We start from the raw sequence: 14,767 nt of genomic DNA on the forward strand, positions 1-14,767 counted from the left end.
CATGCACTTAGCTTCTTTGTGAGACCATGGCTAGGCCTGTTCCGAGTGGGACTTGGCACTTTTGCCATTTTCTGCAATATGAATTAATTGTAGATTAAAGATACTGTAATTACAATTTCATTTCGATGATTCATTAATCTAGTTTAAAATATCTTTAATTGACTTCATTTAACCTTATAGGTACCTATTACGATATCTATCTACTCATCCTTTTTCAGGTATCCATATGGAACTTCCAGTGATCAGTATGAGAGCGCAATAACACCAACTTTAGCATACTTAAACAGTTCAAATTCAGCAGCAGTATGCACTGAAATACTACAGGTAAGGTGAAAGAAAATGAGACGGCCCTCAAAGTTGGCCAGCAGCAGCAGCAGCAGCAGTTGCTAAATACAATTCAAAAACATCACTGCAACATGCATGTCCTCTGTTTTCACAGGAAAGCATGATGGCGGCCTCTCTTGTATCTGTGAGACCTAACACAACTTCTCGGGCCCATCCATGCCCACGTACTCTTTGTTCCACGGTTAATAACAGCCGCGATGACTCGCCATCGTCCTTGTAAGCAACCTTTCTTTTCAATTTGCATTGCCTGCGTTGATTGCATGGATGGGGGAGCGTGCGTTGGTTTTGCGTAGGCTCTGTGTCATGGTCACTCTGAAGGTGTGTGTGTGCTGCAGTTCCATCTTATCCTCCTCTGACATTTTGATGAAGGGACACCAAGAAAAGGCATGACGGAAGCCAGCACGGAACCTGCAACATAGGAAAAACTTTAGAAACGATCCGATTGGGATGCATTTGAGAAGTCCCCCTGAAGTAGGAATGCAAATGTGAGCTTCACCTTTGGTTTAGACAGCAGTAAATGATGGGATTGTACATGGTCGAGCTCATTGCAAACCAAAATATGGAGAGGTAAACCTTTCAAGGAAGAGAAAGAGAATATAAAACCACTAATTGCGCATTCATCACATTTGCTCACTCCTGCTAACAATAAAGCAAAGCATTAATTTTCACTGAACAATTTTACCTTTGAGGGCACGCACACACACACACACACACACACACACACATACTTGAATAGTACATAACATTGGCCACGGATCAGTGCATCAACATACTGTATGTAGGGTGGAAACTGCTAACCTGTTGTATGTACTGTTGCTTGTAAATGTCTTTGTTGATTGATCCCAGTATGAAGTAGATATGGTAGGGCAACCAGCAGAGAGCAAAGGTCACCACTACAACAACCATCATCTTTACTACCTGAGAGACAAAGGCTTTGTATGTCAACCCAGTGGAGACATTTTCTTTTTGGTAGTGGAATAAATGGCAGTAATAAAGTGGAACAAGCTGACCTTTCTCTTTGCAGTGATCTGGCTGTGGTAATGGTCCGACGCTTCTCCTGGGATTTTGCTCCCCCACAGTGTTTGGCCCACCAAACTGTAGGTCACCAGCATCACCAGCAAGGGGAGCAAGTAGATCAGCAAAATCACAGCAAACTGGTAGCTGAAAAGGTAAGCGTTCGCATTTTTGTCAGTAGAATTCCAGAACAGATTAAAATTACATTCACATTTTAATACAAGAAGACTACAACTTGTATGCTACTGGCCCACTCCTCCAGCATGCGACTTGATTTTTTTGGCGTGGGGGGCCAATTGTCATTTACTGCCTCATTCCTACCCCAGAAACAAACTTATTTGTTTCTTTAGCTAACAGTTCGATCTGTAGTGGAGAATTGTCCTTCTAAGAACATCACAACACGTCGCACCTGAGTTGGTGCGTTCCTCCATAGTTATCCGGCCAGTCAACCATGCAAACAGTTCTGGGGTAGTAAAATCTGGTCACGCTGTAATAACACTGCGGGAACGCCAGCAAGACAGCCACGATCCAAATGACTGCGATCACGACCTTGGTGGAGGTGGAGGAGAGGCGAGGCTTCAAAGGGTGGATGATGGCCATGTATCTAAAGCAAAGAAAGGTTAATGCATTCATATGCGTTCTGAAAACACATTACCCTCAGGCAAATCGTACATCACAACTGCAGCTCATTTACGATTTTACTTTGTGCGCATGTGCGACCTAAAGCTTCAGTCATTTCTATCTGTGGGCCTTTAGATTTCACCGGCTTTTTGGGGAGTTCTAAAATGTATTTAGCAATCTTTAAGGATTTTGAGGCGATTAATAGATGGTTCTTTGACAACACATTTGAATGACTTTGATGAACATGGAACTCTCGTTGCATCACGACAGTCCCTTAATCCGATCTGATGAACGAATCCACTGGTGTCAAACTCAAAGCCCGGGGGCCATTTTTGACCCGCTACATCATTTTATGTGTGCCGCAAAAGAAAATTATCTCCACCGGCTTCATGCTTCTTGCTAAATTACCAAAATTACAATTTGTCTCCCATTTTTTTGAAATGTTGAGATATTTCCAACATGTTTTGTTCCCAATCCCCTTTTTAAAATAAATGTCATATTTGAACAAATTTTACTGATGCTTGAATTCAAAAATATTTATTCACCTGTTTTGTTGTGTACTGTATATGTCAGGGGTGCCCATTAGGTAGATCTGAGACAGGTCCCAAGTAGATCCGAGGAGTGTGGAGGAGAAAAAAAAAACCCAACCATTTGTGTGTCTTTGTACATGTTAGTAATATATATTTTTTGTGTTCATGTACGCTGCACCCTAATCATCCTATCAGTCTCATTTTCACACACAAAAAGAACAAAATTAAAAAATAAAATAAATCAGGAAAATCTTGAATTGATGGTGGCGCGTGAGTACGGCACCGGAAGTTGTTTGCGCTCAGCAGTCTGCAATTGCAGCTTGTAATCAGAGCTGTTGCGCTCTGTCTTTTATCGTCATTATTCTCATTCAGAGTTTGCTTCGTGTACAATTCACCGAGGGCACGAGCAAAGAATAGGAATCTCGGAGGGCCCAGGGAAGCACTTTAAAACTGTACGTATGAGCTACGATAGTTAACAGGCTGCAAAAGTGCATCGCATGCCTCAGTTTCAGGCTGTTTCTCATCATGGCGTGCGCGTGTATGTGTGTGTGTGTGTGTGTGTGCACGTGTGCGCACGTGCCGGTAAGGGTAGATCCCGGGAGGTTAGTTGATCGAAAAGTAGATCTTCGGTCCAAAAAGTTTGGGCACCCCTGGTATATGTCATATGAGGCGATCATGTTTTATGATTGGTTGCGACCCTCAAACATTAAGAATGTTGGATTTATTATTGTTTAGTAATCATACATTCACGTATTATTCGGTTGATTCTCGTGTCGTCATTTTATGCTCGCAATGAAGAATGCTTCTGCCTGTCAGTATAGTTTGATTTTGCTTGCAAAGAAGAACGCTTATGCTTGCAATCATTAGTTGGCTTTGCCTGCAATGAAGAACGCTTATGCTTTCAATAAAGATTTATCCTTTATTATTTACTCACATCTATAATCATTATATGTTCTTCATTATGTGCTCACTTTTGCTTGCTGTACTGTGTGAGAAGTTAGGGTCGCAACCACCTTTCCGAGGACGTGGCTGGGAAGAGATAACTGTTAAGACTAAACAGCGAGCAAGGCTGAACCGTGAATGGAGACATCAACACCAGCTGCAACGGGATGTTTATGTCTATTTGCACACATGTACGTAAATTGCACTCACATACACACACATAGTCAAACAAGTTCAGTGTGTGTTCAACAGCCCCCACCCTTTAGGTTGGACACACCTATGTAGTAGCTTTTCCCAATAAATGAGGAGGTGAAGGGGGAGATCGTTAGGGTTCCGTGTGGAGAACTGAAACCGAACGCTTCTCCTCGTTCCCTCCTGGTACCAGAATCGAGTCTCCTGTCTCCTCCTTTTGGTTATTCTTGAGTGTCAATTTGGACCAACCTGACATTTTTGGGGGCTCGTCCGGGATCGCAACATACCTGACGCCTCCAGACGCTGAGTCGACGGCCAGGAAGACCGTGGCCACGGCAAAGACACCCTTTCTGGGACTGGGTTTCGGCTCCTCGTCTGGGGGCTGAGGGTTGAAGCGAATCCCAGAGGAGAGAGGACTACTCTTGGTAAGTAGGGCGGCGGTGTCCTGTACGTACTTAAACTCCGCATCGACACTCGAGGAGTGTTTGCGCGCCGGGTTTGTAAAGAGGGAGGTCGGGGTCTTTAAACCTGTTTTCAATTGAAACACTCTCAGGGCAGGTGTTGTAGTTTGGTTCGAACGCTTGGTTCGAGACCCTGTGTGAGCCTGAGAGGGGTTTGTTGAGAAGGAACTCTTTCAACGGTGATTGAGTGTTTGCGCGCCGGCAAAAAGACGAGGTCTTTTTAAGCCGCAAAGCCCTGAGCCATACTAGTCCCTATCAGGCATACAGACCGTGCAAGTCTCTAAACTGATGAGGGCGACGGTGTCCTGCACGTGCTTAAACTCCGTGTGTAAATAATGTGTGTTAAACCCCGGGTATAAATAAGATAAGATATCCTTTATTCGTCCCACAGTGGGGACATTTATAATAATAATGTCTATATAGTGCGTTACCTCTGGTCAAGGTAATAGGATAAAACCAAATTAAATGCGCATAAATGTATGACTGTGTAACTGTGTGAGTGGAGGTTCGCTACCTCATCTGAACAGGACATTTGTTGTGGCAACTGTCTGAGGAAGCAGAGGCAAGAATTTCCCGCCACCGTGGTGGTAGAAGGTTGGAAATTACCTCAGTCGGAGAAATTGCCACCCTGTTCAAGGGAATAGTCAGCCTAGTTACCCTAGGTAAATCGCTGACTCTAAACAAAAAATTCTCAAATTCTCAAAGTTCCACCCCCTAATTCGCAAATGGGGGTTCATAATAGTAAGACCGTGGAGAGAGGTGATCCCAAAAAGAAGTTAACATGTAAGGACTGGAGATTCGTAGAGAGCCAATGTCCTTAGAAGATAAAACATTTAGATACGTGGATAGAAAAATACACCACCGTTATATCCGACTCTTCCGACATCTCCTCCTTTTCCACCATCCTCTGCAACCTCTTACAGAGGGGGCCATCCGATGGCCACCAGGGGAAAAGGAGATTTGGGAGTGGAATTTTCAAAAAATTGGAGTAGTGTTTTTTCCCCTGCTGCGACGAAGGTTGACTCATCCGGGAGTGAGGTACGAGACGCTTTTCCCATGATTGAAGTTGCAAATCCAGACATAAAAGATGAGTCGCCTGTCATTCTTGTTTATAGAACATGGACACAAGAAGATGTAAAAAAAGCCGTAGACGGCATTACATCACATAAAATTGACGTGGTACAATTTGTCCAGGAAATGGAGGATCTGCGAAAATCATATCATCTAAATGGAGCTGAGGAGCAACAAGTTTGGATGGCGGCTTGTTTGACAGTAAATTGATGGTGTATACTGTATCGATATTTGGATGCAGGGAAGTATTCTCGCGGATGACAAAATTAAAAGTTTGGATGTGCTTAACTTGGTTGTGAGCGGTAGTAAGGTGAATATTTTGGTTTGTCTGTAGGGTTGTGTCTGCGAATATGTGTTGGATTAGTCTTTGCGTGTGGGTGTGTAGATATGCGTGACTCTTGGCGCGACTCATGGAGTCTTGTTTGTTTTGTTTTCTGGCTTTTGCAGTGTAGAAGGTTTGTATGGCATCTATTATAATTACCGGTACTTGTAATTGAAACTGTTTTTATTATAATTCCTAACACCACTTCAGCTTCATAATTTCAACCGGCGCTACATGAAGTATGTGTAAATCAGGTAAAGAAATAAAATGGTTGAGTATGGGTGTGGTGACACAGAGAGTTTTGGATACTTATAGTGGGTGACAGGCAAGTGAAAATATTGATGGTGAGACGTAAGGTGATGATGGAAGTTGAGTATGTTGAGAATAAAGAAAGGCACGGGCAGGTGAGGTTTGACACAGTGATGCTACGAATGAGGAGGTCACCGTGTGTTTAGGTTGAAAAGGGCCGGAAGGTCACGAGATGCTTAGATGGTTGTTTGTAAGTCGTAAACAGTGGACGTGTGTGGGACGTTGTTAACTTTCTGGGAGGAGTTAGAATGTGTAAGTATACAGTGAAGGCCTTGATCTGGATGATTTGTGAATGTTAATGTCTGTGGGTTTCAGTTATCTTATTTGTTTTATAAATGCTTCTGTTATGCTGCTAATTGCCAGGATGTTCCGATTATGTTCCAATGTTTTTTTAGATTACGTTCATAAGATGCACATTTCTCTTGAAACCTGAGAAGAGCCATCACGGCTCCTGATGTGGGAGGAATGGTCTTGTCTCATGAATTTGAAAAATTCTGTTACAACTTTGCTATCCGTGGATTGTGTTGTGCCTTCCGTCATTATGAAATTTAATGACTAGAGTTGAAGCTATCGTCGAACATACAAATTCTTGTTGGTTTGAGTCATAAAAAAAACCCGTCAGATTTTACGACACATCTCATTTGTGCATACACAGGCTGGATTTCTAATTTCGTATGTCACAAGAACAAAATCTTCCAGCTTTAATCAGCACGTTTCAGGGTCACGTGTGAATAATTTACAATTGGCTTCGTTAACTTAGTATGACTGCACGTTTTAAGGTCAGTGGCATTTTTGAGTATCACGCACCCTAGGTGGTGTTTACCAAAGACAGTTGTGGCATAGATAAGCCTTTTGGCAGCAGTGTATGGTGTGAACTCTGCATGCTGGAAGAGTGCTAGAAAAAAAACAAAAACAAAGGGATGAGCTGTTGCACACGAGCATGACGTTTTTTTGTTGCATGGTTGGCATTTATTTTGTGTGTCTATGTTGTTATGTCGATCCCCTTTAACGCTGGAAAAATGCACAGTGCTTAACCGTGCTGCTTTGTTGTGGCTTCCTGATGGGTGTTTGTTTGTTTGTTTGTTTGTTTGTTTGTTTGTTGGAATGTGAACAGGTAATAGTGATTTGAGAGGTTGTAGGAGGATGTACAACAAACTCATCTCATCTTAGCTCCCGTTTTTGTGTGTGTTGATTTGTTTCATATTAATATTGAGATGACCTGCATGACTGCCTGATTGGAAACTCTAAATTGTCCCTAGGTGTGAGCATGGGCTTGGGTGTTTGTGCTTGTGTCTGTGTGCCCTGTAATTGGTTGTCGACCGGTTCGGGTTGTCCCCCTCCTACTGCCCGGAGATGGCTGGAATAAGCTCCACTCACCCCCGCGAACCTCGTGAGGATAAAAGCGGATCGGACATTGAATGACTGAATGTATTGCTTCATATAGTGATGGGTCGTTTTTTTGGGTACATCTCGGTTTAACGGGTGAAGGGAGGAATCTAGATATAAACAAGCGCGTTTTGCGGGCTATATTTAGGTAGGTTTGTGCGACTTTCAGTTTGTGCACAAACTGTTTGAGCATATACGGGAGCATATTTATGCGTCGCTTTTCAAAATTGGTGCCCCGTTACATTACGGCATCTCATCAGTTTATTGGCTTAAAACTGATTTGTATAGTTATTTTGAGGTTTGCGGTTGTTATATAACACGTGAAGTATTGTTAATTCAGTGTGACGTATGTTGTTCGTTTTTGTATCATGTTGTGATATTTACGCGGCTCACACGGCAGCGATTTATTTTTTTAGGGGGGACTTGCTGGCTAGCAGCAACGTGATAACGTTTTGGGTTCAGTTCACTTCTGTTTTATATGCGGCAACAAATTGGGCAGTGAACCCAAACTTCTTATTTGTGTCATGGATTATCTCACGCATTGGCAGGGGGAATGGTGTCTCTGGTTCGGAAACATGATACAACCTATGGTTTTAACCAATGTTGGAATACGGTACATTTTGAACTACATCTCCATTTCAGATAATGTAGAGGGTTTTCGTTGAATTAATGAGGGGGTTTGGTTGAGGCTTTTCCAAAATGGGTCGAAAATTGATAAAATGGAATGCATGTTTCACATTTTATTTGAGACACTATTGCTCCTGCCATCCACAATCTGCAGGATTGGTAGCAAGTCTGAAAGTATATGGTTAAAATTCAATTAAAGAAATTGAATTGAAATTGAATTGACTTATATGTTAATATTACGAGAATGGTGTTTTCTTCTTTGTTCGAAATATTGTTTGGGAGACTAAATATATTATTCATAATTTCTACAAAATTGTGAACTAGGAAATTAAGCTGATTCGGTTGACAATATGTGAGAATGTTTTGAATGAAAAAAAAAATGAATTGAGATTGCCGTAGGACGATTGTGCTTTTTCACAGCAGGTTCCAGCAGACATGGCTCTGATTCGAAACATGAAAAACAAACATTGTGTTTCTTTGAAGTGTTGATGACCACACCGTTTGATGGACATTGTGAAAAGGTCATCTCGACAGAAACATCCACTGAGGAAGGTGAGCGAAGTCCGGTGACGCGATGGGCACAGTATTTTAGTTACTGGGAACATCAAACGACCGGCGGAAGAAGTTTCAAGACACCTTTGCACTCATTTAGGGTGTGTTTCTGTCGACATGCTAGAATATCAGTGGTGGTATGTCATTTCCTGTTATATGATCACACTAACACATGGTCGACTGTTCTCCTTTTTTATATTTGTGTATTGGTATTTGTGCTCTCCTTTAGCACATGTGAATGGGGATGTATTTTTAAATAATAACCTACATTTTGCAAATAGATCTAGACCAGGGGTGTCAAACTCATCTTTGAGGCCGCTTTGGGGTTACACCTTCCTTCGATGGGCCGGTACGACGGAGAAATTTGATTAAATGGTTATATTTTATTAATTGTACAACTCAACTCAACTGTGTTTATAGAGCGACTTGAATCAACCATCGCTGTATACAAAGATATGTACATGGAGTGGATATATCAGAAATACAATGATGAAATTATTTGCTAACAACTACACATGGATGAATTGTGCCAATTCTGAAGCCAGTCATATTTTGTTCGATTATTGTTTGGTTGAGTGTTTTAACAGGTAACAAAATTATCACAAAATCTCGACATTATTCATATAGAATTTGGGCATTTCGGTACAGATTTTAGCAGGGTTTATGGCAGTTGATGCGCGTCAATTGCTTTCACGGGCCACATAAGTACATGGGGTTTCGACTTTGACACCTGTGATCTAGATGATCTGGGGAAGGGAAATGAAGAAACACATTGCGGCACAAATTGTTGTATACTTTTTTGTTTTGGTGGCAAAAGTATTTTATTTATAATCGATATAGTCGATCTCATTATGAAAATAAAAAATAAAAATTGAGAAGTGAACACACCATGAGTGGTAGAAAAGAGCACAACTTTTTTATTTGGATTTGTTTTGGAGATTGAAGTGATTTGTGTACTGTGCTCCTCTGGTGATGTTGCTCGGCTGAAATTGAATTTATAACCGTTTTTTGATTAATTTCTAGTTCAAATGGTGCATTGATTTGGTCGTAATGGTTCAGATATGGATTTTAAATACATTTCTTAGGTGATTTTATGCGTTTACGATCTTTTCTTTGGTGGTAAAAGGAAAAAGGAAAACGACCCGACGGTGATGTAGTTATTCTCTGCAGAATGTTGAGCTATTTTTCATTCTTTTGTTATTTTATTTTTACTTTATGTTACTGCGGATACGGTGTGATGAAGTAGTGTACTTCTAATGATTTTGAAGGCAAATTATGGTTATCGCAGGCGAGTGTTTTTCATTTTCTGGTGTCTGCGCATTGGTATCACTGCTTTTGCCAGTAACTGTGTTTCCATCAACAGCGGAGGATATACAGGGGGCTGCGTTATCGTCGATGACGGAGAGTAGCCTTCTCCGGTTCCGGCGTGACGCCTCCTGGAGGGATGGCGATCCCACCTATATAGACGCAATTGGGGTTCCTCGTGGCGTGCCAGATGAGTATAAGTTGGTTAACCAGATTGCTGCCGGTTGGGAATCCATTTTCATTTGGGTTACCCCTAATAAGAATGTTGACAGGATCAACTACCTCCACTACAACGTCCAGAGGCTCGGAAATTTTACTGAAGAAGCCGTCTTGGCTATAAAAGAGCAATTGGCGGCCACCTCCCTGATGGCGTTTCAGAACCGCATCGCGGTTGATATGCTCTTGGCAGAGACCAATGGAGTATGTGCGATGTTTGGTGACCAGTGTTGTACGTTCATACCTAACAACACCGCGCCTGATGGCGCCCTCGCCAAGGCCATTGGAGGCCTCCGCACCCTGACTCGCCAAATAAGGGCCCATTCCGGCGTGAATACGTCCTTCTGGGCGGAGTGGTGGCATAAGGCCTTTGGAGAGTACAAGGATTTGGTGTTTTATGTACTAATCTCTTTTGCTCTTTTTGCAGCTGTCTTGACGTTGTGTGGATGCTGTTGCATTCCCTGTATCAGAGTGCTGCTTATCCGGCTTATTACTACGGCTGTCTCGCCCACGACGTCTAAAGTGAATGAGATGTATCCTCTGTTGTTGTTTGATGGCAGTGATTCTGGTGTTGATTATGCCTCTTCGGATGATGACGTGATTTCGCTTCGGCATCAGGGGGTCATAGATGGTTTTTAGTCGTTTTGCTCCCTGCCCCTGGGTGTAACTATGTTTGCGCGTGCGGCATTGACTCCACTGAATAAAGACCGTCGGGAAGGTTCTGTGTGATGATACGTGCAAATGTAGGATGAACAGGGGGGAATGTTGGATTTATTATTGTTTAGTAATCATACATTCACGTATTATTCGGTTGATTCTCGTGTCGTCATTTTATGCTCGCAATGAAGAATGCTTCTGCCTGTCAGTATAGTTTGATTTTGCTTGCAAAGAAGAACGCTTATGCTTGCAATCATTAGTTGGCTTTGCCTGCAATGAAGAACGCTTATGCTTTCAATAAAGATTTATCCTTTATTATTTACTCACATCTATAATCATTATATGTTCTTCATTATGTGCTCACTTTTGCTTGCTGTACTGTGTGAGAAGTTAGGGTCGCAACCACCTTTCCGAGGACGTGGCTGGGAAGAGATAACTGTTAAGACTAAACAGCGAGCAAGGCTGAACCGTGAATGGAGACATCAACACCAGCTGCAACGGGATGTTTATGTCTATTTGCACACATGTACGTAAATTGCACTCACATACACACACATAGTCAAACAAGTTCAGTGTGTGTTCAACAGCCCCCACCCTTTAGGTTGGACACACCTATGTAGTAGCTTTTCCCAATAAATGAGGAGGTGAAGGGGGAGATCGTTAGGGTTCCGTGTGGAGAACTGAAACCGAACGCTTCTCCTCGTTCCCTCCTGGTACCAGAATCGAGTCTCCTGTCTCCTCCTTTTGGTTATTCTTGAGTGTCAATTTGGACCAACCTGACAATTTGGTTTCGTAGTCATAATGGCCCACCGAAGGAAACCACAACTCCGATGTGGCCCCAACAAAAATGAGATGACACCCCTGAACTAAAAGATTGAGATGCTGAAATGCTGCAGCCTTAGTCTGCCATCAGTTGTTGGGATCACTGAGGTTTCACTTCTTCTGCCTTATCAACCATTGAGCTCTTTGAAGGATGAAGAGCAGCCTGTGGCCCTCCTTTGACATATTTTACTTTTAGTTCTTTGAGGTGCCCATCCATCCAGCTCAAGAAGTAAATCTCAAGGGGAGTGGGGGGGGGTGCTTTAGCCACTAGCTAACCTCGGAAAGAAGGGTTTCCATGGTCACCTGTGGGTTGGACCAGACCCACGTTTATCTTTGAAGAAATATTTGAAAGGCCCATCTTATTTAACATCTATTGAAAATCCGATTTTATTCCGTCATTCACACAAATGATGATGGATGTAATTTGGAGGCATCCATTCTTTTAAATTAATTAGCACATTGACTTGACAATGGAGTCATTGTGTGCATTAGTCAGAGACAATGATCAGATTCATGTTTTCTCTGCAATTCTGGTTATATAACAGCTTGGGTCATTATGTTGTGCTAATATATTTGGGCTGGGAGAAGCTATGTGATTATGTCATCATTATTCTATGAATGTCTTTCTAGTCTACTCAAATGACAAATACAAAAAAGCAACAACGCATTTCTACGACTTATTCAAAGTGCACACCGACACTATTTATTAAACAAATCAAATCGTGACTCATTCAGTTGAATCATTTAGCAGCTCAAGAGTGGGTGTCTTGCAATGAATATACAATATGTATTAGAGGAGAATTCTCATATCTGAACAATTTTATATACTGTATATATATATACAGTATATAAAATTATATATATACTAGCTGGTTCGCCGCCCTCCGGGCGGCTCATCAGCGAGTTCCTGGGGAAGGCTGGTAAGGTGGGCCTTCGGCCCACAAAAGTGTTGTTGCTTGGTTCAACTTTTTGTTCATCTTCATTGCTTATCGCGAAAATAAAGAGATGTTTAGCTCTACTAAATAACTAACAATTTCATTGCAATCCTTGTGGGTAGACAACATTTTTTCGCTAAGATGCCCGCGCGATCGTAGTGAGCCACTGCCTGAGTGGCGCAGTGGCGGCGCGGTGAAGTAGGTATGTTTTGAAAAGGGACAGACGGAAGGACAGACCGCGTGCGGGACGACGCGCAATATATATATAGATACTGTATATACTTTATGAGTCATGACTGAAAGCACAGAAGTATAATTCCATTCATCAACTCATCGGATAAAAAAATTATTTTGTGTTAAAGTGTAACTAAAACAATTTTTTCCACATTACTGTTTATTTACCAATTGTTGTTTGTTTCAGAGTGTTTAGCGGTTAAAAAATAACTAAACAACATTTAATTTATATCACAACCGTGGGATTGATGTAATCACTGACATTTTAGAAACTAATTGCATTGCACTGATTCGGTTATTGTTTTCCGAAGTAACAGTAGTTGTTTGCGTCTTATTTTGAATGAAGACAAAAAAGGTAATTGGTCTGTTTTTATGAATTCATTAATTTCATAAATTTAATTAATTAAATACAATTTAATTTCGACACCTCGAGCTGACACCTTACTTATCTACTTGTCTTTGATTGGATATTGGTGGATGGTGCAGGTGTAAATGAAATGGAAATGCAAATTGTTTTTTGGCTTCGTGCGAGCAAATATACACATACAATATATACAAAAACATGCACTATGCTAACAACAGGCAGTTGCCAATAGTACTAACCCAAATAAAATAAAAATAGTCATAGTAAAATTGTGGGGGAAAAAAAGACTCAACTATTTCCGCAATCCACTGTTTGAATCGCCTATTTTTTGTCTCACCAAAGCTGTCTTGGCATGACTGCTTGCTTGTGCAGTTCTGCCTGCATCACTTACTGCTGTGCACTCTCTCACAGCCAAAATTCAGAGCAAAATAACTTAATCTTCACGTCGTAAAGCCTTGATGGAGCCAAAACAAACAAAGAATGTCACAAAGAGTATATATTATATACTGAAATAAAAACGATCTCTTAATGTGCTCATAAATGGACTCACTCAGTGTAAAATCTGGGCAAACATAAAGCTATTATTCCATTGTACAAATACAAAAGATTAATTGTGTAGTCTGCCAAGTCGCTGATGGTGAAGTGGTACACACGCCGGACTTGAGTGTGGGCAGCGTGGGATTGGTTCCCCCTCATTGACAATGTGAATGTGGGTGTGAATGGTTGTTTGTCTCTATATGTGCCCTGCGACTGACTGGTGACCTGTTCGGGGTGTAGTCTGCCTTCTGCCCAAAGTCAGCTGGGATAGGCTCCGGCAGCTCCCCGTGACCCTGTTCAGGACAAGCGGTGTTGAAAATGGAGGAATGTATACTCTGCCATCTACTGGAAGAATATGTAATTGCTCTGCATGTCACAATATGACACTGGTGTAGAAAGACACATTATTTATGAATTTAAATTTAAAATAATTTTCATACCAATTAAGTGAAATTTCCTGGGGCCCATATTATGATCTCTCTCCTTGCCTGTGAGATACAATACCTGCTTGTGTGACCATGGCAGGGTGCTTGTAGTGGTTTTTTTTTCAGTTTTCCAAAACCTTCCCTTACCTGTCAACTGCGATGGCAGCCATTGAGTAAATGGATGAAAACATGGCGGTGATGGGAAAGAAGTTCTGGAATCGACAGTAGCCCAGGCCAAAGTACCAATCGTTGTGCAGTGCGTAGACAAAATTGAACAGAGTGTTGAAAGTTGCCATTGAAACATCGGAGAAAGCCAAGTTGACGATGAAGTAGTTAGTCACAGTCCTCATCCGCCTATGAGCCAGAATGATCCAGATAACCGTCACATTTCCGGTGACAGAAACCAGGATGATGAGCGAGTATGCCAAAGCCCACATAGCCACCTGAGAAAAATGGTCAGAAGAGATTTGATTTCACACAAAATACTTTTCATGATATCCACCGAAATTCCTTGCCCTAAGATTGGTTTGAAGCAAGAGCTGCCATGTACCTGCCAGTCAGGCTGTTGAAATTGATTCCCTGTGGTCTCATTAACGTCCTCCAAAGAGTCTCTGGTAACAAGCATTGGTAGCAAAGTGGCCCTCAGGTCCCGTTCAATACGCAGAATTGAATTGTCACTGTCCATGTTTGTGTCCCTCATCACCTGTTGACATAGGAACACGAATGAAATCTATTTTTGTTGTCTTTCCATCTATATCTTCTATATCCACACAAACAATTTGATGCTGATCTCAACGGGAATGTGTGGCCTTGGTGGAGGTCTACATTTTGATGGACGGATAGACAGACAGGCACTGATGCAGATGGAAGATTTTTTTTTATTGAATTGAAATTTGGTGC

The 14,767-nt window shown here is 41.8% G+C and overlaps 1 protein-coding gene across 1 annotated transcript in view; it reads right to left on the bottom strand.

Annotated features, from left to right (window-relative positions):
* Positions 1–527: 527 nt before the first annotated feature.
* Positions 528–14,767, bottom strand: part of tacr2 (tachykinin receptor 2) — a 17,097-nt gene continuing 2,857 nt past the window's right edge. Inside the window, exons 2-8 of the mRNA XM_052062412.1 lie at positions 14,418–14,570; positions 14,015–14,310; positions 1,769–1,963; positions 1,356–1,506; positions 1,144–1,263; positions 842–918; positions 528–753 (exon numbers count right to left, since the gene is read on the bottom strand). Of these exons, the coding sequence (XP_051918372.1) occupies positions 579–753; positions 842–918; positions 1,144–1,263; positions 1,356–1,506; positions 1,769–1,963; positions 14,015–14,310; positions 14,418–14,570 (1,167 nt within the window). The 3' untranslated portion in view covers positions 528–578. The remainder of the gene's footprint in view (positions 754–841; positions 919–1,143; positions 1,264–1,355; positions 1,507–1,768; positions 1,964–14,014; positions 14,311–14,417; positions 14,571–14,767) is intronic.

Source organism: Hippocampus zosterae, chromosome 4, assembly GCF_025434085.1.
Source record: "Hippocampus zosterae strain Florida chromosome 4, ASM2543408v3, whole genome shotgun sequence".
NCBI classification, from domain to species: domain Eukaryota; kingdom Metazoa; phylum Chordata; class Actinopteri; order Syngnathiformes; family Syngnathidae; genus Hippocampus; species Hippocampus zosterae.